The 22277-nt window shown below is 43.5% G+C and overlaps 4 protein-coding genes across 5 annotated transcripts; 3 read left to right on the top strand and 1 right to left on the bottom strand.

Annotated features, from left to right (window-relative positions):
* The first annotated feature begins 333 nt into the window (after window positions 1-333).
* LOC121592810 (DNA polymerase epsilon subunit 4) lies at window positions 334-1273 on the top strand. The gene is made up of 2 exons (XM_041914609.1): window positions 334-805; window positions 873-1273. Exons 1-2 carry the CDS (start codon window positions 400-402, stop codon window positions 1133-1135), a joined length of 669 nt encoding a protein of 222 aa, XP_041770543.1. The 5' UTR covers window positions 334-399; the 3' UTR covers window positions 1136-1273.
* A 326-nt stretch (window positions 1274-1599) lies between these two features.
* LOC121592774 (CTD small phosphatase-like protein 2) lies at window positions 1600-7660 on the top strand. 2 transcript variants are annotated; one of them, XM_041914559.1, is made up of 7 exons: window positions 1601-1767; window positions 4047-4909; window positions 5552-5986; window positions 6117-6508; window positions 6588-6707; window positions 6786-6888; window positions 6971-7660. In XM_041914559.1, the coding sequence occupies exons 2-7, from the start codon at window positions 4052-4054 to the stop codon at window positions 7034-7036; spliced, it is 1974 nt and encodes a 657-aa protein (XP_041770493.1). In that variant the 5' UTR covers window positions 1601-1767; window positions 4047-4051; the 3' UTR covers window positions 7037-7660. The 2 variants fall into 2 exon arrangements, with proteins under 2 accessions (XP_041770492.1, XP_041770493.1); XM_041914558.1 differs by having other exon boundaries at window positions 1600-1767; window positions 4047-5986.
* A 2083-nt stretch (window positions 7661-9743) lies between these two features.
* On the bottom strand, window positions 9744-20516 carry LOC121593401. Its single transcript, XM_041915701.1, has 6 exons — window positions 19577-20516; window positions 12615-13126; window positions 12308-12396; window positions 11928-12231; window positions 11566-11855; window positions 9744-11484 (listed from the first exon to the last, which is right to left on the bottom strand). The coding sequence occupies exons 2-6, from the start codon at window positions 12862-12864 to the stop codon at window positions 11392-11394; spliced, it is 1026 nt and encodes a 341-aa protein (XP_041771635.1). The 5' UTR covers window positions 12865-13126; window positions 19577-20516; the 3' UTR covers window positions 9744-11391.
* Window positions 13906-16109, top strand: LOC121592231 (ionotropic receptor 75a-like). The gene is made up of 4 exons (XM_041913637.1): window positions 13906-14175; window positions 14265-14651; window positions 14707-15525; window positions 15666-16109. Exons 1-4 carry the CDS (start codon window positions 13906-13908, stop codon window positions 16068-16070), a joined length of 1881 nt encoding a protein of 626 aa, XP_041769571.1. The 3' UTR covers window positions 16071-16109.
* Window positions 20517-22277: the final 1761 nt, after the last annotated feature.

Here is a 22277-nt window from a genome sequence, read left to right on the forward strand (position 1 = left end):
TGCATCTTAGTCCTTCTTTGACTTAGAATTCCTAGTACAATTTTCAGATCAACACTTCAGAAAGACCTTCATTTTTGTAACCGCTAAACCAAATCTAATCCATTTCCTAGGTAAAGGATGCATATTCTTTTGAAATGGAACTTTCATTTTGCGCATTAGTACCCCCCCCTCCCCCATCCCGATTAACACTTCTTTCACTTTCACTTCTTTTAACTCGAGTTAAGTTTCGAGTTTTAACCTACCGAAAACTACCGATAAAATATTGTTGCGCCTACCGAAAACCGCCAAAATAATCTGGCCACACTGCGTGCAATCTAAACAGAAATTTTATCTTTGTTTACCTCTTCGTGACATTTGAGATTTGGCGCCACAGTAAAATTAAACAAATTTAGCAGCAGGATGGAAGAGGCTCAATATTCCGAGGATTTATTTAGCACGCAAGATGAAGCAGCGTTTGGAAATGCAAATTCTGAGCAAGATGCACCCACCCACAAGTCGACAGTGGAGAAAGATGTTCCTGCACAACCTGAAAAAGATACTGAAAGCGCAGCTGAACAGGAAGCGGGTGCATCCGCTGAGCAGGAAACTCCAGATCTTGTATTTTCGGAGGATATCGATTTCGGTAAAGAAAACAGCGAAAAAGGAGACAATTCTACAAGCAACGCTGGTGTCACTTCGGACGCTTTCGAAGAACCTATGGAACCCGATGTAAATGTGGAAAACGCCGATGAAAGAACTGAAACTGAAGAGGTGGTAGAATCGAGCGTCCCTAACCGAAATGCAGCTAATGCTGCAAGCACAAGAGGTACGCCGAAGGACCGTTATCAGTTTGTACCATGTTTTATGTTCGGTTTTACTTGTTATACTTTTAGAATCACCCGAAGAACGTTTGGCACAGTTTCCATTTGCTCGGATTAAACAGATGATGAAGCTGGACCCGGAAGTAGGAATAGTGTCGGCCGAGGCGATATTCTTGGTTACAAAAGCGGCAGAACTGTTTCTACAAACATTGGCCAAAGATACCAGCTTTCATACGGTTGCCTCAAAGAAGAAGACTATGAGCAAGCGAGATGTTGAAACCGCAATAGACAACGTCGACTCACTAGTGTTTCTTGAAGGAATGATGAATGTGTAGAGTTGCTAAGAAGGAATGGTGCTAGGTTTAAGAAGTTTGGCGACTAATAGGAACTAAAACATATCATGCTATTATTAGAAACGTGTCTTTTACTTGCAAAAATAAAGTTATCCTGTTTAATTTTGCTGGTTAGAAGTAGATTTTCCTGTGTATTTGAATTTTTAAAAATAAATTTATGAAATATGATGACTTTTAATAATTCAGAATGGAAATTTATTTAGATTAAAACTAAAATAACCCAAGCACTTACCTATATATTCGTGGTCAGAGCATTTTTGTTATTTTTAAATACGGAGACTGTGGCACGAATTTAATAGCCGCCATGGTGATGTCTATATGAACCTTGTGTTCAGTCGGCGGCTGTTTTATCACAGGCGGCTACTTTGTTGCATTGATGTCACGCACACTAGTACGTGAATCGCATGCCCCGTCCTGTACGTATACACCAACACAACCCAACCGGTATGGTGTACGTGATCTCGGGGTAGTTTGATGTCAAAAGAGTAGCCATTTTAGAAAATCAAAACAGTGAAAATTCTGTGTGAGCGCGTGAAAGCGCACAAAACGGTGTTTGGCTGGTGATGAACGCGCTAGAAATGTTTTGAACGAATGGGAAGCGTGTGCCGTGCAAGGTAAGTGTGAAGTTTTCCTTCCGCTAGGGTATGGTTGATGGTAAAATACGCTTTGTTGCGGATCCCTTCGTTGGGAGGAATCTTTTCGCCGCGAAAACTGACTAATCGGCGTTCTCGGTGTACAGCCACCGTAGGGGCAAAGCGTCAGGTGAATATCGGTATCTTTCTATACCAAGTCGCTGCGAAAACATTCCATCATAGTGGAGTTACTTGTTTTAAAATCGATTTTAGAGGGAACACCAGTGTGTGGTGGTCGCCGTTGAAAACGGGAAGACAAAAAAAAAACGCGCCAGTATCATCGTGCACGGTTGCGCTGAGTTTGTGTCGTTCGTCGAAGAGCATGCGAGAGCACAACCCCGAACGTGCAAAGCGTCCTCGCGGTAGGGTGCGGCAGGGGCTCAGCAGCAAATTTGTTTATAATCAAATATCTGTTTATTGTTAGGAAAGAACGAAACGGGGTAAGCTTGCCTAGCTCCTCTCGTTCCTTTCACGTTCGAAACGCGACCACGCACGAAAGAGTATCGCGTGCTCCGATGGAAGAGATTCATCTAGCGCTAAAATAAGCTGTAGTTGCGTGCGTGAATGCGCGTATGTTTGGGGTCTGCCACTGAAAATTACGACAGGGAAATAAATGCAGTCGAACGTCGTAGAGAGTGTGTTGGGGCGCGAAGTGTTCGCGAACGGATTGGGAAGTATTTTGCTGTCAGTGTGGCACAGGTTGGTGGGGGGAGTGCGAGGACCGAAACAAGTAAGCACGCGAAATATCGCGCGACACAAAGCTGCGAAAATGAAAATAAAAACAGAAAACAGCCCGTTTTGTTTGTGGCAGTCGCGATGCTTCGGCAGGCCAGCATCAGTGCGCACAAGGGAAGGAGGAAAACTGCATCGGAAGATCTCGCTAGAAGGGTCTCGCTCTTTCAATTTCTCCTTCTCTCCGCATCTCTTTTATTCCTTTCCGTTTGCGAAGGGTGAGTTTGTTTCTCTCCCTTCTTCTCGTCATCTGTTGCCGCGGATACAATCAGCTTTTCACCTGATTCTTTCTGGTCGTGTGTACACTTTCGCTGCGAGCTGGGTTGCAATAGCAAGGGGGAATAGTAAGTGCATTTTCACTGTCACTTTGCTTTGGAGAAGTTTCACCAGCCCTACCAATTGGATGGATGTGCTTATTGCATGGGTCGTTCGGGGTCCCTCGTGTGCCCTCTTTTTTTTAAATACGACATACCATCAAAAACAATGCCATTTAATAATCTACCTGTTGTGATTTCCCAACATAAAAAAACGATCATTAATTATTTTAATATGAATTGCATGAAATTGATTCAAAGTGCATCATTGCAAGGGAGTTCGGTTGCAGAAGAAAAGTTTTCCGTAAACGAATCACCCTTTCCCCGATAACAGTCTTCGTACTTGCACGTGCGAAAGAAAGAGAGAGCGAGGATACAACTAAGCACGTTAAAACACGCTGCAGCAAGAGAGTACATACAGCACACGGAAGAAGAGAGCTCTCCGTCCAATTGACCATGGATTACTCACGATGTAAAGGCTATTAATAGATTTTCATGTTTTCTTGTGACTAGAAGTTGCAATCTCCGGTTGACTGTTTAACAAAAACGTGGTCCTCCACGCGGATAAGGGAAAGGAGTAGTTAAAAATCTCAGCACTGGACGCGAATGATTTGAGATGGAGAGATACGGCAAACTTCCCTCTTTACTATGGGCACGCGCACTCGGCACAATACTGTTCCGTTCGGCAGCAGTACGCCGGAGCACAACTTCTTCGATCTCTTCTCGGATGTCCATGTTGGCCATGAATATATTTAAATTTTGGTTGTTGATAATCAGTTACAACTGCAGGTATGAACGTGCAAACGGTTTGATGAACGTGCAAATGTATTAGAAGAAGTACTGCGATCAAATCTCATTGTCTTTGGCTTGGGCTGATGCAATAATTAAGCGCGTGCCATCAATCCTTTGCGGCTTGTAACGAATGTAGCATGTTGTGGCCGATATAGACTTTCCCGAGGGAAAATGAAGAGGAAATAATTACAACACGAAATGATTTTGAAATTCTTACACTAATTCATAATTTTAATGTTCCAAAATGTCCCTTGGTTATGAAATAATGAGGATTGCTAATAGAGTAATGTATTGAGCTAGTTCTTGTATGTGTATAATTTTAACACTCATTCCAAATGTGTCATTTTGCCATCCATTTCAAAATATTTGCATTTCATATAAACAAAAGCGAGCTAACAATCCTTTTCATCAATATCTTTTTAGTCAAAATGTGGCTGCGAAGCGAGACTAGAGATCGTCGACTGCGTTCAAGTAGTACGCGAAGCGCGGTCAAGTTCAAACCATCCCCACTCAAAGTGGCTAGCCAAAAAGCAAAAAAGAGTTCATCCGTCGAACTCGTAGTGTCTTCGTCTCGGCGATCCGTACCATCAGCGGTGCCCAAATGTCGACCAGAAGTATCAACGACGATTGCCGAACCTTCATCTACCGTGGTTTCGCGGTGCCGGACCGCCGCTGCTACGCCCAATAATCCACCTTCAAGAAGCATCGCTCCAAGACGCGCGACAACAGTTGGAAAGCCGGCGCTGAATAATCGTCCCACTGCTAGCCGTGAGGATAGCCGGAAGTCGGCCAGTCGCGAAGAGATTACAATACCAGACGATTGCAAAGAAAACTGCTGGCAGGATAATAACGATCTCACTCTATTCGATGGTACCACTGTCATCGATCAGAAGCACTTCGAAGATTCACCAACACACTCCAGCTGTTCTTCGCAGCAACTACCTGCAGGCATTGTATCCTCCAACAATGACACGCCACCGCACGTTGATAAGGTGGCTGATGTGAGCTTTTCCACAGAATCCACCGAATGTGGACTATACGCTAGGAAAGTTGGAGACGATCTCGGTTCGGCCGAGGATGCGCTCAATCAGTTCGGTATCATTTCGTACGACTCGAACAAAAACACTTTGTTGGGCCACTCGATCGTTTTGCCACCGATCAGCGTTGCGCAGGCATCAGTAGGGGCACCTGCATCCCTGGAAGGGCCGGGACAGCTCAACTCCAAGTGCATCACCGAATGCGATAGTACAACGGCAGACCTCGGCACTGAGGCTGCGGGCGAATGTGTAAGTAACGTTAAGGCTATAGTAAACCCTAGCTGCTACGTGGAGGAGGATACAATCCTGCCGTCCACCTCGTCGGAGGGAATCTTTCCAAAGTCAAGTGCAATCATATCTTCTAACTCGCTGGATATCGTTGTGCCGGAAGTGGACTCAACCACGGACACGATATCACCGGATACGTCTTCTGCTAATCTAATTGCTGGCGATATGATCGCCTCGTTCCCGCTGACCGCTTCCTCCATCGATTTTGCCGGATCGTCGATGTCGTCGTCCTCGTCGTCCTCGTCGTCGTCGTCCTCATCCTCGTCCTCGTCCTCTTCCTCCTCGTCGACATCATCATCCTCGTCGTCGTCGTTGTCGTCATCGACGTCTTGCAATACGTCACTGGGTGCCTCCGTATCTGCAGTATCGATGGGAGCCTCATCGCTATCGTCCAATTTTCAACCAATCGCGTATAGCAACTGTTCGTCGCTCTCTGGCACAGGGTACGAGGAGCAGCCGCAATCCAGCTATTCTCCTAGCCAGACAGCCGCCGCCGTTGCGGTTGCTTCTGATTTGATTTCCATGTTCGATGAGGAGCACTACAAAAATGCCACTGATCTCGGCCAGTACACGGACTTCTCTTACAATGCTCTGCTTACCCAGGCCCTTCTGAGTTGTGGCGATGTGGCTGCTGCTGCCGGGCTTAATCTTAGCTGCGGTCAATCCAGCACGGACAGCTTGAACGATTCCGCCTTTTTCTCGTCGCTCAACACAACGGCTATCGAGAATCTGAAAGCTCTAACGTCGCTTTCGAGCATGGGCCATAACATGGACGGAATGATGTTGGATGATGGGGTCAATGCTTCGCCCAACATCCACGGGACGACGGGATACATTACGGAATACGGAGGAGGAGGAGGTGGAGAGCAGCAGGACCATCAACAGCAGCAGCATAATCTGCAACACCAACGAGCCCTGGATGGATCGGAGCAGGAATCACTGATCCACAACATTGAGTGCAATGAATCAATTCCCATGTGCGGCGACGACACCGAGGCAGCTATGCAGTTGGAGAATAATGAATGCATTGAAATGGATGTAAGTTTGTTATCTATTGGACATGTTGGCCTGTTTATTGATTTAATGGTCAATAATTATCCTGATCTGTTTGACGCAAAATATTTGAATAATATTAATTGTGTTTGCATTTTAAATTGCTTCCCATTAGGAGTCGAACGATGGACAACATGACGATGCCGCATATAGAGCGTTCGACCCGTACCTATTCATCAAACATCTTCCTCCGTTGACTTGTGAAATGCGTTCCAAGTGTCCCGCGTTGCCGCTAAAGACACGCTCCAGTCCAGAGTTCAGCCTGGTGCTCGATCTCGACGAAACGCTGGTGCATTGCAGTCTAATGGAGCTTTCCGATGCGAGCTTCAAGTTTCCGGTGCTATTTCAAGAGTGCAAGTACACAGTGTTCGTTCGTACCAGACCGTACTTCCGCGAGTTTCTCGAGAGGGTATCGCAAATGTTCGAGGTGATTCTCTTTACCGCCTCGAAGCGGGTCTACGCCGATAAGCTGCTCAATCTGCTTGATCCGGATCGCCGACTCATTAAGTAAGTGCTTGTGCGTGAAAAATTGCAAGATGTGGTATTAAATATAATTGCTTTGACACTTTTTCGTTTCGCTAAACAGATACCGTTTGTTTCGCGAGCATTGTGTCCTAGTCAACGGAAATTACATCAAAGATTTGACTATACTGGGCAGGGATCTATCCAAGACCATCATCATTGATAATTCACCACAGGCATTTGGGTAAGTGATTGTTGATTGCAAACGTGTTTCAAGGCTCGAAGTGAAAATTATTTACAAAACATTTGCTTAAAATTCCAGATACCAGCTGGAAAATGGTATACCAATAGAGAGTTGGTTTGTCGATCAGAGCGATTCGGAGTTGATGAAAATTTTACCATTTCTGGAACGGCTCGTTGAAATGGTAAGTTTTACTACTCGAGTGCATGAAAGGTGCCACAAACACCAAAATACTCATATGACGCTCTCTATTGTATATCTTTCAGCGCGAAGATGTTCGTCCTCACATTCGTGAAAAGTTCCGACTCTTTTCTTTCCTACCGCCAGATTAAGCTTAATTCGTATCTAACGGCATTACATGTTGTTGATGGCAGCATCTTAGTTAATCTCACAATTTCATCTAATTAAGCACGTTTCACTCCAATTGTATTTATGTCAGCTGTTTTTTTTTCTGGACTAGCGTCGTCAAGTGAAGTGTACAGAGAAAGCCACTCAAGTAATATTTAATAGTTACGACGTTTAGTTTCAGTAAACTATTCTCTTTTATTAAGCATACACAGATTAAATCAAGCCTGCGCGCAAGGATGGTTGAAATGTGCGCGAGACACTTGGTGCTTGTGTGTATGTTATTGATGATACATTCATGTTTATGCGACACAAAATATTATGACAACATATGGATACAATGATACCGTTTTGCACAAGCATATAGTTTAACTGACAGATTTACTTAAGAAGGCAGACTGTGTAGACTGTGCTGCTAAACACATTAATGTTCAAATCTTAAACAAATCCACCAATTAACTCCATAATCCCCATACTCGAAACGACGAGAGAAGATTAGAAATGAAATCGATTTAATGAATAATTGTAGCAATATGAGAACTTTAGATGCTTAGCGTAATGTCCAACTCTTGTCGTCGTTCAAGGAACGAAATAAATATACATACAGGCGATGTATGATAATTTTGCTTTTGCCAGATCAGTGAATGAGCCCGTTATGGTGGCCTACCTTCATTGCTGGTGCCTGCTGCTGCTTACAAGGCAGCAAGACAAACGAATTGATAAATATAATATATAACGATCAAAAACAAATCAACAACCTGGGATGCCATAGCGAACAGAACAAATTACGAAAATATCAGATGCATTACTATTAACTATACTGCTGAACGAATCACATGAGCACATGAATTACACGTATCTCAATACACACACACAGTTTAAACTCACCTTAGTCTAAATGTAAGAATGGAAAATAATATTTAACGGATGCGGTTGAATGTCGTCTCGATAAGTGAAGAAAAGCGAAAGCAGCGTAGAGAAGGGTATTAGGAGTGCTTTAGTTATACGATGGAATTCCTGGTTAAATTTGAACACTCACACACACACATACGTAGAGCAAAAACGTAGCAAGTTAATATTATTACGATCACCGTTTATGATGATTACGATCATGATCGATCGACATTGTTAATTGAAAATGTTTCTTCCGTTTTCTTTGAAATACTGTAATATCTAGCGTGTAACGATATACATATTTTTTTTATTTATTAACTCATGCATATGACGTCTGAAATGTTTGTACAAAGAATTACGGTAAATGCCTCCGACCAAATGGAGCATGCAGTTGTTTTGTTGAGATGAAAAAAAATAAGAAATCAAATATGTAACAATAATTAAATCCCGATTTTCTTCAATAATGCTGCAAAATATTCTCTATACCCGATATCGATTACCTTGTGAAGGTGCAATCTTTGAAAAGCTTCTGTTTCATAACGAAGGATTTCAGAAAACTATGCTCACATAGTTCCCGCGGTGGAGTTTAAGCAGTTACAGTTTCTTTTTGTGAGAAAGAGTTTACAAATGTCTCTGCCGTTTGCCGATTGGCGAGGGAATGGTTGTGATGCAGTTTTGCAGCGGCAATAATCAGTTCAATCAGCTGCGATGAACAGTTTTTTATATGTGCTCTTGTTCGAAAACGAGCTATGCAACATGTGCCCCATGATAAACAAATATCAGCAACACAATGCTCTTGGTTCTTCCTTCATATTTGATTACTGTATTAATGAGAATTTTTTCACATTCAATAAAAATTAATTTCTCTTAAAAATTTCGACGATTGTTATTTTCTATTTTATGACAAACATGATGACAAGGAAATTCCGTACATCAGAAAGACGTTTTGGATCGGTTTGGTTTGGTAAAGTTCAACCGGTCATTAGGCTCCTTCAGATGCCCATGGGAGTCTGCTAAAAGCTACTCGTGAGCGGATTACGTTCGTATCAGGAAGGAATTATCCCCTGTACATCGTCATTTTTATTTTCTTTCCTGTTGTACACCGTTCAATCACACAGCAAAATAGTTTAAATGTTTCTTTATTTAGTGCATTTTGTTTTTACTGTTCTAACTTTAGTTGTGTTTTGTGGAACATAAGTGTCGTTGCAATTTTCAAATAACATACGATCTGTTATCTGTTGTTGTTTTGTACATCGATCTAACAATACGATCAAGTTACTTGACATTTAAAATTGCACCAGCCGCGCTTGCACCTTTTTAAAGCTTACCAACGTAGGTGTAACTTATTTGGTTTCTAGAAAGAGAAAATTAACTAATGTAACTAAAAAAATAAAAAATGTTTGCACACTTGTGTTACGATCAACGAGATAAGTGTTGAATTCGTTAAGTTAAGTGACTTCAGTTCCGTTTTATTCGCCAATGGGGTTGGACATACATACACACACACTCACACATTCACCAATATGTATATATATACATATATATATATATATATATATATATATATATATATATATATATATATATATATATATATATATATGTATATATATATATATATATATATATATATATATATATATATATATATATATATATATATATATATATATATATATATATATATATATATATATATATATATATATATATATATATATATATATATATATATATATATATATATATATATAGATATATAGATATATATATATATATATATATATATATATATTGTTGGATGTGTACGTTTGTGGGGCATTTTTGTATGAATAGTTGGTATATTTCACTTGGTTTGTTTTTGGTTTCTTCTAACATACCGCTCGCGTTTGTCGCAATGACTTAACCCGTGTAAATTGAAGAACGGTTTTACAGTAACGGCTACCAAATGGTCAGTACTGTTTGCTTTTACTAGGCATCACGTTTGCTTTCTTGTCGTGCATTTTATTAGACCGTATAATAATTACGACACTCCATCGAACGCTGCTTCATCGCGTTAAGATTGTTTCTATTATTCTCGAAATTAAATGGGATTACTAACACATGGGTTTTTGTTTTGGAATGTAAGTGTTGTTGTAGTTTTACCCTGCTAAAGCCCGAACTTGCTGGTCGGGTACAGCTTATGAGTGTTTCTTTTCTTTTGTGGATGACATTGAAGTTCAAAATCCCTACACACCTTTATAGCATTTGTTGCGTTCTGTTTCCTATGCTGCAGTGTGTTGCATCTGCATCGTTATGCTCAAATTTGCTACATTGTGTAAATATATTTATATCATATGCTCATATCAGTACCACATGGTTGTATCATTATCCTACTGCAAATGACTTCTGGCTTTTGCTACAAAAATATAAGCTAATATTTTTTTTATTCTTGTTCGTCCAGGAGATGCAAACAGTTGCATTGTTAAGGAGGATTGTTTGGCTCTTATGTATCCTGCCCGAATAATACACGAATTCTGAAAAAAAGTGAAACAAACGAATGTGTCCAGTACACCAGATCGTAGTGTTTCTTTTTCCAATCACAAAAAGATTTCAAAGACAGATCAAAACAGAACAAGCACGCTTCCTATCTATTGTGTGCATAGATCGCCTATTACACATGTTCGTTCTTCTACTGGTCGATTCCTTCCGTTCAGGCAGGCAGGATTCTAAAGAACCGTTTTAAAGAATAATGTCTGCAAGCAACTGCTTACCATCAGAAAAGTTGACCATTTTTAAAATGCTCTCACAGACACAAAGAGATTCTGTGCATCACACGAGGAGCGAGTTTGCTGGGTTTCTTGCTATTAAATACTGTTTTCGTTTTGTTAAAAAAGACAGAAATCCTCACCTACTACTATTACTGTAACTATCTGTAGGAAATACTAAACATTAATATCGGTTAGTTGGTAAGTGTGCGCACACTTCTTCTGTATGCTGCAAAAAGTAGTATCACCATTTGAGTCAAAATCTAGGAAACGTTCCAACGTTAGCCCGCTCCCCCTCTCGATACCCGTGTGCTGTTGCTGCAGCATCGGTACACGAAGAGAGAGATGGGGTAAGCTGGCCCGTCATGGTAGTACCGTCGATGTAAACCAATTGTGGGGGGAAATAATGCTTTAGCCCTAAGAATCATGAACGCAAGCTGCTGAAGGCCATCGATGTGTGTTGTCTATGCTTATCTAACTTTCCCTCCCGTAGGTTCGTAGCGTCCATGAACAGGGCGTAAAGATGTGGGACAACATGCGGAAAACTCCGGTAGGCGGCCCAGTTGTGTACGGCGTCATATCACTTCCCCCGGGGATCTACAATTGTCCGTTGGTAGTTCTGTCGATGACTGATGCTGATTTCGTTTCCCTTCCACTATGGTTATCCCAATCGGTAGTGTTGCTGCAGCGTGTCTGTAGGCTTAGAGAATGGTGCACGCGCTACCGTGCATGACCTCACTGATGAACATTGGCGTACCAGCACCTAATCCTCCATCAGTTTTCTCATTTTCATTCTGCGTAAAGCGTAAAACACAATGCATTAGAGGTGGTTGTCGTCGTTGCTTAAGAAGCGGCTAGATGCAGCTCGATCTTACCTGATCGTACTCGCAGTCAAAGTAACGGCTTTGGCAGTCTAAGCAGCGGCACTGGTCGGACATCTTGCACGTGATGCCACACTCCTTGGCCACCGCTTTGTACAGCTGCTTGCTCGATTTGTACAGTATCTCCGGACCCTTGATCTCCGCCTTCGGGGCAGTGTGCTGTTGTTGATCGTAGATCGGTTGCGAGTTGCTGTACGAGCTACACTCTTCGTCCAGCGATAAAGTGTCTTGATTTTCGTTCGACAGGCACGTCTCGTCGATTGCCATCGTTTCCATCTCTTCGGCTGCAATGCAATGCAGAAAGTGTATTGTGGATTATTATTCCGGGGATGGCTCTCCGATCGCGCGTACGTTACCTAAATCCTGCAGTCCTTCGTTGCAGCTCAGCTGATACAGCGGATCGCAGGAACCGGTGCAGGTGAGCAGGTTTTCCTGCGACGGGGTCGTCGTCGAGCTGCAGGTGTAGAGCGAAGAATCGATCGATTCTTGCTTTTTCGTTGCACCGGGCGAACCTCCTTGCTCCGTCGTGCAAGGTTGCTGTTGTTGGTGCTCCGTACCAGCCGGTTGAATGTTCGACATCATTTCGTACCCGAGGGCAGTTGGCGAAAGGTTCAGTAACGATGTTCGATTATTTTCCTTATCCAAAGCAGCGAGCCGATTCTTTAAAAGATGATGAAACAAAAGATTAAACACCATACCCACCACCTAGGATGGAAAAATGGAGATCGATACTTACCTCTTCTAACACATGCTCGTACGATGGCGGTGGGCTTAATGGTATAACGTTCGTAGGCTCCGTGTTGGTGAGCGAAGGATTGTCATATCCTGCAATGAAAGGCGTTGCGCGTGAGAACTTTCTGAGACATTTCGGAAGGAGGCAGCAGTAAAGGTAGGGAGGAGTTAAGGTTCGTGGCCGGATTCCGGTGGGATAGTATTCGGGCAGTGATCGTGTTGTTGCTTTACTGTCGGACATGGTTAAATCTGCCAACAGACACAGATACTCCCGTGCCGTTTGCAAATTCGGGCCAATTAATGCCAATTACCTAGTATTGGTTCGTCGGTAGTGTTACTGGTCAGTATTAAGGCGCGCCGATCGTTGCTCATCGACACAAGGCTATCGTTATTCTGCTCGGAATCAAGGGTCGTGCTGCTACCAAAGTCATTTGCGTTCGCACTGTTCGCTAAAAGAGGTCCGACCGGATTGGATTGACTATCTACTACGACATCCTGCTCCTGAGAGGTACTACGCGACGACCCACTACCCATGCGGAACTTAAGCTTAAAGGGTGCCATTATTGCATTTGAACAGTATGGGGTTGGAGTGCGATACGGGCGAGGGCACGCGGGTTTCCACGGGGCAGTATCGCTTGTTGCTGGTGGCTGCTGTTCAGCGTTTGTTTTTTGGAATGGTTTTACTAAGGATCGCGACCACGTGAAACACCACGTGATCTGTTAACTTTGGTTAAACGTAACGTGTGTGTAACGTTCAGCTTAACACAACTGAGGCAACGGGTGTAGGTGAATTCAGAGTAGCGATTCAGAGTGTACCCAACCACTGGAAGTAAAGTAAAGGATAATGAAGAGATAAGGGTAACATAATAGATAGATTTGAAAGCGAAACAGTTTGGCGAATGTAGCATCGAACACGATTAAACAGACAAAAAAGATGCACAAACTAGTAGGAAAGTATCGGAAAAAGAGGAAAAAAGATACGCTAGTGAAACAATATCAAAATAAAAAATAATGTAAAAGCTAGCAATTGTGTGTGTGTGTGTGTGTGTGTGTGTGTGTGTATGAGAGAGAGATAGAGAGAGATAAGTAATAGGGCATGTAACTAGCAACAGGTTGCAACATTAAAACAAAGATAAAAATAGCAATCGAATACCAAACCAATCCTACCTACAATACTGAATAATGTAAAGCAATCAAGCAATAAAGAAAGGATGCTTCAAAATTTAAATAATTAGTTCCCAATTCTTCTACCAACGCGGCAACTGACAATCAAACGCATTTCAGCTGCATCAGGCAACTGCGCTACGCCACGATCTCGTTGAATATTACACGCGCATGTTACGCGCAATTACCTTCATTATCGTGATTGTGCGATTTTCCTAATGACATTATTAGCAGCACTACTACTAATACTACTCGTTATGTTAGTATAAAAACTACGGAAAACGGGCAAAATGGTACGACTTGTAGTTTACTACCGTTCTTAACACATGCATTGTTATTACGACGAAACAATATCGCATCAGCAAGAAAAGCGTGATGATCGTGAACAGAACCATCTTGCTGTTGGGGTTTACAGTGTTCTTGGGACGCTGTTGTGCTATGCTGGACACGTGGAACCAAAATGTTAGTGCACTTGCATTGAATTATTTTAAAGCAAAGCATGTGAAGTCAGTGACGGTGATTAGTTGCTGGGAGGCTGAGGAACGGTATGACTTCTTTTTAGTCGCAACGAAAAAAGGACTGCTAGTGAAGTTTGTGGAAGCAACGAGCAAAGCTTTAATAGCAATACATCCTAATCGAGTATCTCAAGCGGGCCTACTGATCGATGCATCGTGTGAGATCGAACCGATCTCGAAGCTGTGGCAGATGGTAGAGAAATAGTAACTAAAGGAAAGCTATTACTAGCTAATAATATCTCGAATTGTGTTTTTGTCGAAATGTATTTTCTCTCAACTCAGGATCAAATACTGAACAAGCTTTTGTATGGGAATTTACACTGGTTGATAGTAGAGAAACAACGCCCGGCATGGAAACGATCTATCGACTCCGGACCCTTTTCGTGGGACCAACTGGAGCATCTGTACAATGAACGATTACGTCCGCTAGACGTTATGCCCTACACGAACGTCGTGCTGGCATTCCAGAATGTATCCGATAGCTGGAAATTGTTCGAACTTTACAAACCCTATCGTAAAGCCCGTTTATCGGTGGTGAACATTGCATCCAATTACCTACCAGCGGTCGATCGGTACGGGTCACAGCTGATCGTTCGAAGAAAGCTTGTAGATCGACGACGCAATCTTCAGGGTTTTGCTATGCCATGCGGAACAGCGGTAAGACAGCACTGAGACCTTACATGAAACTGATTTTTAATTTCTAGCACGCAATCTCGTTCGTTAGACCACTTCGCCGGAATACTTCACCGGCATGGATGATCGTAACGATGTGCACGATCTGTTCACCAAGGCAAACTTTCCGTTCATCCGGGAGCTGATGTACGATCTCAACTTCACCCTCAACATGGTGCAGCTGGACAAGGTGGGCTACAAGCAGAACGGGACGTTCAGTGGGGTGATGGGCAAGTTCCAGAACCGCTCGATCGAGCTCGGCTGCTTGGGCACCTTGATGCGTACCGAGCGGCTCGAGGTGGCCGACTTCATGATCGTCACGCTGATCATCAAAAGCAGCATCATCTTTCGCCAGCCACCGCTCTCGATAGTGGCGAACATCTTCGAGCTACCGTTTAGTGTCGGTGTTTGGGCGTGCTGTTTCGCGTTGATGGCGATCTATTGGATGACGATGATCGCCATCCGTCAGCTAACGAGCGGTGAACGGTTTGGCGCGATCGAATCGTTAGTGTACATTATCGGTACGATGTGCCAGCGAGGGTGCGATATAGTGCCACAGTTTAACGGAACGCGGTTGCTAATGTTTTCGCTACAATTGACCAGCTTCTTCATACTAACGTCCTACTCGGCCAGCATTGTGGCGCTGCTGCAGAGCCCCAGCCGGGCAATCGCGAGCGTGGGGGACTTGGTACGGTCTCCACTGAAGGCGGGCGTTATGGACACAAGCTACGGTCGGGTGTACTACCAGGAAACGCAAGACCCGGACGTGCAGGAGCTGTATCGGAAGAAGATCAAACCGCACGGAGAGAAGGCGTTCCTGGAACCGAACGAGGGCATCGGACGCGTGAAACAGGAGATGTATGCCTACGAGGTACGCTTGATAAGACCGCTCACGACCCTGTACTAGGAAAACCCGGAACTCAGAGACGGATAGGATTAGATATTAATTTGATTCCTTTCTCCTTGCTTCTCCCCTCCACCGGTGCCGCTGTTCCGTTTGTCGCCATTCAGGGAGAATTGAACGCTGCCTACAAGGTGATAAAGGAAACGTTCGCACCGGAGGAGGTGTGCAAATTGCAGGAACTGGAAGCCATCAAGCTTCCACCGTTCGGCATACCGATTGTGAAGGGCAGCAAGTACCGGGAGCTGATCCGGCAACGCTTGATGTGGCAGCGGGAGGTCGGCATAATCAAGCGGTTCAACCTGATTTGGATTCACCAGAAGCCGCAGTGTGAAAACCTAAACGCCGGCTTCAGCTCGGTTGGTGTGGTGGAAATGCGCTACCTGTACCTCTTCCTTGCCGTAGGGTTTCTGGCCGCGCTCGCGATCCTGCTGGCGGAACGGTCCTGGTGGAGTGGGATGGCAAAGAAATTGAAATCTCATACCGCAATAATCAGACGCAAAAATGAAGCTTAAAAATTTATCTTCCCCTAGCGAACGGTGGCCCAAGTCGGGGTAAGGGTTAGGTGAAGGTAGTCGTTGGGATCGATATTGATAAGCGTGCAATCGCTTCCGCATTCATTACGCCCGAGCTCTGTAGTACATTGGACGTGGAGATGGTAATCAAGCTCGATATGTTGCCGTAGATATTCATTTGATGTTTATGTTTTCACTTCCATGTTTTATGAACGATGCTTCGGTAGGTATTTTAGAATGAAGGTGTCATAAATTGATTTTTTATTTCTCTGTTTGTATGCGAACTATTTTTACAGATACACGCTCCCGAATGGCTTTTGGCTTTCGAATCTTTATAGATTTCAAAACATATTTTACCGAGCAAAACGTAAAACACAAACCACCAACATGTTCGATGGTCGCTCTTCCTCGTGATACGGCACAATCAATTCACGGTAAAAGCAAACAGAACGGCCAGCAACCGACGATGGCCTGGCAACCAACATCTAGCTCAGGTCATGACTCAGGAAAAACTAACATCAAGCATCTCTGCCTACCATCGGTTATCGATTATCTGGCCCGGCTTGGCTCGTCCTTCAAAAGTTTACTCGTTTACGGGCCAAAAGCGAGAAAAAACCACACACAATGTGGCGGGTGAGCGGGGGGAGGGGGGATAAGGGGACGTACGGACGGAGGGAATGTCCCGAAGCGGTGTAGTTTTGCCAGTGCTTGCCATACACGGCTGGTCCATCTTTGATGGACGTAAAAGTGGGTACGTTTAGCTGTGGGTGGAAACCGACAACTTTGCTACCATAACAACACAACCCAACGGACAGCGTGCCTCAACTTCGGCCTCAATTTCTTAGGCCTGGGCAGGAAAGCCAACCAATGTGTAAGTTGACACAGTCTGAAGCTCGCAGCAGGAGGTGGATGAACAGGAGGTGTATGAACAGCGGAAGGAAAGTATATTTTTCACACTCTTGCCATAAGTGGAGCACGGTTCGAAAGATTAGGGCAACGGTAAGCGCGTGAAAAACATGTTTGTCACCTTGCCCAATAGATAGAGTCTTACCGCGTTGAGCGGGCTACAAGAAGTGGTGCAAAAAAAAGGAGGACATACACCAGCGAAACAAAGCTTCACAGATGCGCACGAGTTCCTCGTGCTGGATGATTTAGATGCGGAGTGGCGGCGGTGCGGCATGCCACCAGCCGGTCCAGGGTCAAGTAGTGGCTTTCAAATAGCTAATGCATTCTTGAATAAGTACATCTTCGCTTCCATGAATGACAAGAGGCGGCATTTACATTGTAAACCACGCCGTCGTCACGCCGGTATGTCCCGCCTCGTCCATCGCCGTACCCAGCCCGTGGACAAGCACGCTACACAGTTTTCACTAAAGGGGACCACTTGAGGCTGGGACACTCGTCGTCAACGAACGTAATGACACAGCTTATTTTCAAATCCGACTTTTCGTGCTCCCTACCTATCTTTCACATCCCATTCAGCGGGGCGCTCGACATGCTGTCGAGGGGCTTTAAAAAGTTTACCCGATTTTAAGTCTCCTTTCCAAGGATCATGTAGCCTTCAGCTTTACCTATTTTTTGACAATACGACAGTTACTCGTTCGTTGAAAAGCACACGAGAGTTATAGCTTCCTCAAAAGTTTTGTAATGTTTGAGGGGGAGGGAGGATTGAATTGCGCTCTGATGGATCGCCTATGATTTATAGTTTTGATAGATTGGGATCATTTGAAACGGTGATTACAAGAGATTCGTGAAAGATGATAGCATTGTCCGTCCTTTCTTCACACTGATCGATTTTTAAAGTATTTATCACTATTCGAAATTATTGATTTACAAGTGAAGAGAAGAAGCTTTCCGCAGCCAAATATCGTTTATTTCAGGTAGCATATATTGCATTTGTTTTTTTTTTTAATAAAAACTAGAATTTATTGTAATTTACAATGCATTACAGAAGCGTGCAACACTTACACAAGCGTGGTATGAATAGCAATTCGTGAATATTTCCTTAAATACAAAATTCCATAGTCATAATATGAATGTAAAAGTTAGAGTTGATGAGCTTGATACAAAAGAAAAAAAGTTCCCTAAAAATCTCAAAATCTGAATAAGGTTTGAACCAAGTAATCGATTATTGTGTTTAACCGTTTAGGTTGTATACCACTAACAAGATTTTGAGATATTTATCTCAATATAAAAACAACTTTGCATCATTTGAAAGATATAAAACGAATGCCCATTCCCTTTCTCGTAATTTATTTATTTATTTCATATATATATAACCGACGGACCATCGTGTCTAATCGGCAACCTTATAATTAAATTAAGGAGCATATAAATAAACCTCTAGTAATGAACTCCGTATTTCAAAAATAGTTCCTTATCACTATCATGCTTCAATAGGCATCACATTTAATCGATGCGATTTGTTTTTGTCCTTGAATTTTACCACTCCCCGCACAGTCGATGATGCCCCTTCTTTAGGCCCAAACCCCAAGGCCCCAGGCCCCAAAGAACAATAAACAATGAGGCAATATTGACCATGGGGAGACACCCATCAGGGCTTCGCTCTGAGCGCTGTCTAGGGCGTTAATGGTGATAATACATCATATATCAAATATCTCATCACTTCCCAATTGTACGATGAAGCGTAAAGGGAAAAACGCAGACAAACAAGATGGGACCCCGCTGACGAACTGACGCCACCATAACGGAATCGGAGGTCCACGCAGTCATCCGGGAAAGAGGGCGTAGCGGTTTAATTAAGTGCTCTTAGTAGCAGCGCATATCAACTTAACTTTTTTGTGTACGCTAGTGTATGTGTGTGTGTGCGTTTATTTGTGTGTAAGTGTGCATGGAGCAGCTACGAGGAGAGCTCGTGAAACATAATATCCTTCAAGCAAATGTACACAAAATTGGTCGCTTTGGTGTATGCTGCGTGTTGGTGTGGTGCGTTTCCCTTGTTAAAGCTTTTGGGGTGTGCAGCGTGTAATAGCTGTTGGTGGAAAGTCCAAGCGCTTGCTTCTCTTTCACGCAAACTTACACCTTCAGGAGGCGTGCATTTCCGTCCCACTACAAGGACGCTGGCTTCAACGATTGGTAGTACACAACATCCAAAACGCGCACACACACGCACGTGTTTTGTCCCTACAAGGTAAACGCACACTACGATAGACATCACATTGACTGGAGAGGCTTACACACGCAGCAATAAGCATTGCGGGACGGGAAAAGTTTTAGCGAATCCGCGATAGCGCAGCCTGCCAGACGTGTCCTGCAAAATGGACTGACTTTTTGGCATCAAACGAGCTACTCATTTTTCTAGCAAGCAGTACAGCACTCCAACAACTACTACAACCTAAGTATAGCTTCCTATTGGCACTCGAATCCAAAAATGGTATAGATATGGAAATGAAATACAAATTTTTTACCCAAACCTACTGAACAGCTAAGCGATCGGTAATAATTGGTACAGAAACCGCAACTAACTGGATGCGGATGCCACTTACCCGGGGCGGTTAAAGCTTTAGTGCGATGAACGTTTGGTCTGGAGCATGGTCGGTGTGGGAGCTGCGGGATAAATCTCCAAACAAGCTTCCTTCCCGATTCGAGTACAACGATGGGGATGGTTTAGTGGGATCATACTTTTTTCACTTAGGGAAAATCAATACACAAGCTATCCTCAGAAGCACACACAAACACACTTCCTGGTACGTTTGTTTATATCACTGTCTGATGAGTCCTGACGCACTGCACAGTGCAAGGGGTGGTCCATCCAATTACATTACAATTACCATCCGCAGCTCGCTTCCGATTGTTAGTAATATTATTTCCAAAAATCTAACTCCAGCTGACTGTTGGCCAAGATGCCTTCAAGCAACGTATACCTTTGATGCCTTTAATTGCACCCTAGCGGGGGGCACCAGCAACCTTCGCATGCAAACGGGGACCTTTTCCTATTCACGTCACCTCGCCACGCGTCACAGTGGAAGGGCTTTTACGCACCAAACACGGCAAACACTTTTTCTCGAAAAAATCGCGAGCACCGAGAACGCTGGTCCGGATACTACTGAAGCTGGTGACGAGTTTACTTTCTGCAGAATGCTGCGTAGTTAATGGGGCCGTTCTTATGGCGTGACAAATCGTCTGGCTTTCGCAAGTAGAACGCGCTCGAAGGACGCGCTCTCGACCGTGGAGGATTGCAGCCCGTGTGAAATGTGACAGTGGGCAAGACAAGGTACCGTCCATGGGAAAAAGAAAGAGCGAGATGTGGCGACAGACCTTCGGCGACGGATATTCCCTTTTTTTGACAGGCTGGTTGACAGGTAAGGATAACCGGGTGTACGTTTTGGGGCATCATTTACGTGGCGTGCGAAGCTCCCGCTCTAGCTATCATGGTGATGAAGGATTGAAAGAAAAGATTAATCATCGGCAAGCTCTTGAAATTTTTAAAGATCTTTGCAGCGAAAATGTGTATAGAACCATAAATATTGATGTTATCTTCACTCTTTTAAAGCTATTTTGCTGCTATCTGTCAAAAAGAAGCGTGCATTACTACGCATGTGCTGATTTCAGATTCTCCTGCTCCTTCTGAAGGCTCCCATAAAGATGCCATAAAAGCTTGTTAAAAGCTTTGAAAGGACAATTTAATGAGCTTTCGAGATGTTTTTAATTTAACGAACAGAATTTGTTTGACAAGTTTTGATTGTAATATGGATTTAATGAAATGTACAGCGTTAAGTGGTTTTTCACGATAATGCTGCTGGCGGATGTGTTGCTCCGTCGCAGCGCCCAACGCCGGTGCTATACACCGAGTCGGGTATATTTTTCCTTCGTCGACCGGAGAGTGCCTCCGACTATTAAGAAACGAGCGATTCTGAAGTTTGTGTTCGAATGCGCTTACTTTATTTAGGTTCTCATCTCTTATATGCTATATAGTTGCTGGCCGCATATAGGTCAGCTAACTGTAACTATAACTATTTTGATAACAAGTTTTATTTATACTTAATGCGACACGTACCTATGGTTTATGGATTGCGTGAAGTTACTTCCTCGTTTGAACCGTGAGAACGGTTGACTACCTGTTTATGTTCTGAAGCGCGCGCTATTGCTTGAGGCGTGTTTTGCTTGAACTTTGTTTTAACTTGAGGTGTTTTAACTTGAAGTGTTTTACTTCGCTACATCCGCATATATACTTTTACTTCATAATGAGGTCGTACGCAACACACGATATAAGTCGTTAGATTTCTTGCTTTAAAAGATTTTGCAGCTGCTTTTTAAGTGTCTAGTCAAGGTGGATGCATGTTTGAGACTTCTTCTACCAGCACAGTTCTATTCTCAGGTGATGGAATTTGCATGTATTCATTCCTCTCCTGCGTTCACCATCAACAGGAGGCCCCAAGTCGCCTTACCGTCTAGGGCAGCGGTCGGCAAAGTCCGGCCCGCGGGCCAAATGCGGCCCGCCGCAACATTCTATCCGGCCCGCGAAAGGTTTTGACTGATTTTGAAAGATGGGAAGAAACTATTCGTATACAAATTACTAAATATCTTTTAGAATAGCATTTTATGTCAACGAACTCTTCCAACTTTCATTAAAGTACTATGGAATGGCAGGCCTTGATCGTCAACGGTTGTTGAACCAAAAGAAGAAGAAGACTATGGAATGACGAATCGATCGGTATGTTTGAACTCAAGATCAATATCCCCGTAACTTTTACGTGGAAAATGCCTTTTTCGATAGCTGTAGAAAAAAAACTAGGAGATACAATTTCTTTACATTTACATCATTTGAAAGGTAATTATTTAAGCTTCTTCTTCTTCTTTGGCTCAACAACCGATGCCGGTCAAGGCCTGCCAACACACTTGTAGGGTTGGCTTTCAGTGACTTATTGATTTCCCCCCATAGCAGGTTAGTCAGTCCTACATATGGCGGCACGGTCTATTTGGGACTTGAACCCATGACGGGCATGTTGTTAAGTCGTACGAGTTGACGACTGTACCATGAGACCGGCTTTATTTAAGCTTACTTGCACAAATTAATCTCAGACTTTGCGAGTTGCCTTTCGTCAGTTATCCCGAATTTTCACCATGATGCACGAAGGCATCCTAAGTTTTCTCGACAAATTTTTAGAGAAAAGCTTTTCCATCATGTTGATCCAGAAAAAATCGATGGAACACATATTACGGATGTTGTACCAGTTTGGGGACTAA

The sequence above is a fragment of the Anopheles merus genome, chromosome 2L (genome assembly GCF_017562075.2).
Source record: "Anopheles merus strain MAF chromosome 2L, AmerM5.1, whole genome shotgun sequence".
Classification (NCBI taxonomy): domain Eukaryota; kingdom Metazoa; phylum Arthropoda; class Insecta; order Diptera; family Culicidae; genus Anopheles; species Anopheles merus.

Bases quoted from the DNA above. Each gene is read 5' to 3' on its own strand.
- LOC121592810 (XM_041914609.1), top strand. From the start codon at position 400: ATGGAAGAGGCTCAATATTCCGAGGATTTATTTAGCACGCAAGATGAA. The intron at 806-872 runs GTACGCCGAAGG...TTATACTTTTAG, and splicing joins TAATGCTGCAAGCACAAGAG to AATCACCCGAAGAACGTTTG.
- LOC121592774 (XM_041914558.1), top strand. From the start codon at position 4,052: ATGTGGCTGCGAAGCGAGACTAGAGATCGTCGACTGCGTTCAAGTAGT. The intron at 6,509-6,587 runs GTAAGTGCTTGT...TTCGCTAAACAG, and splicing joins CCGGATCGCCGACTCATTAA to ATACCGTTTGTTTCGCGAGC. The intron at 6,889-6,970 runs GTAAGTTTTACT...TATATCTTTCAG, and splicing joins TGGAACGGCTCGTTGAAATG to CGCGAAGATGTTCGTCCTCA.
- LOC121593401 (XM_041915701.1), bottom strand. From the start codon at position 12,864: ATGGCACCCTTTAAGCTTAAGTTCCGCATGGGTAGTGGGTCGTCGCGT. The intron at 12,397-12,614 runs GTAATTGGCATT...CTTTCATTGCAG, and splicing joins TACCGACGAACCAATACTAG to GATATGACAATCCTTCGCTC. The intron at 11,485-11,565 runs GTAAGATCGAGC...CGCTTTACGCAG, and splicing joins TTGACTGCGAGTACGATCAG to AATGAAAATGAGAAAACTGA.
- LOC121592231 (XM_041913637.1), top strand. From the start codon at position 13,906: ATGCTGGACACGTGGAACCAAAATGTTAGTGCACTTGCATTGAATTAT. The intron at 14,176-14,264 runs GTAGAGAAATAG...CTCTCAACTCAG, and splicing joins TCTCGAAGCTGTGGCAGATG to GATCAAATACTGAACAAGCT. The intron at 15,526-15,665 runs GTACGCTTGATA...GTCGCCATTCAG, and splicing joins AGGAGATGTATGCCTACGAG to GGAGAATTGAACGCTGCCTA.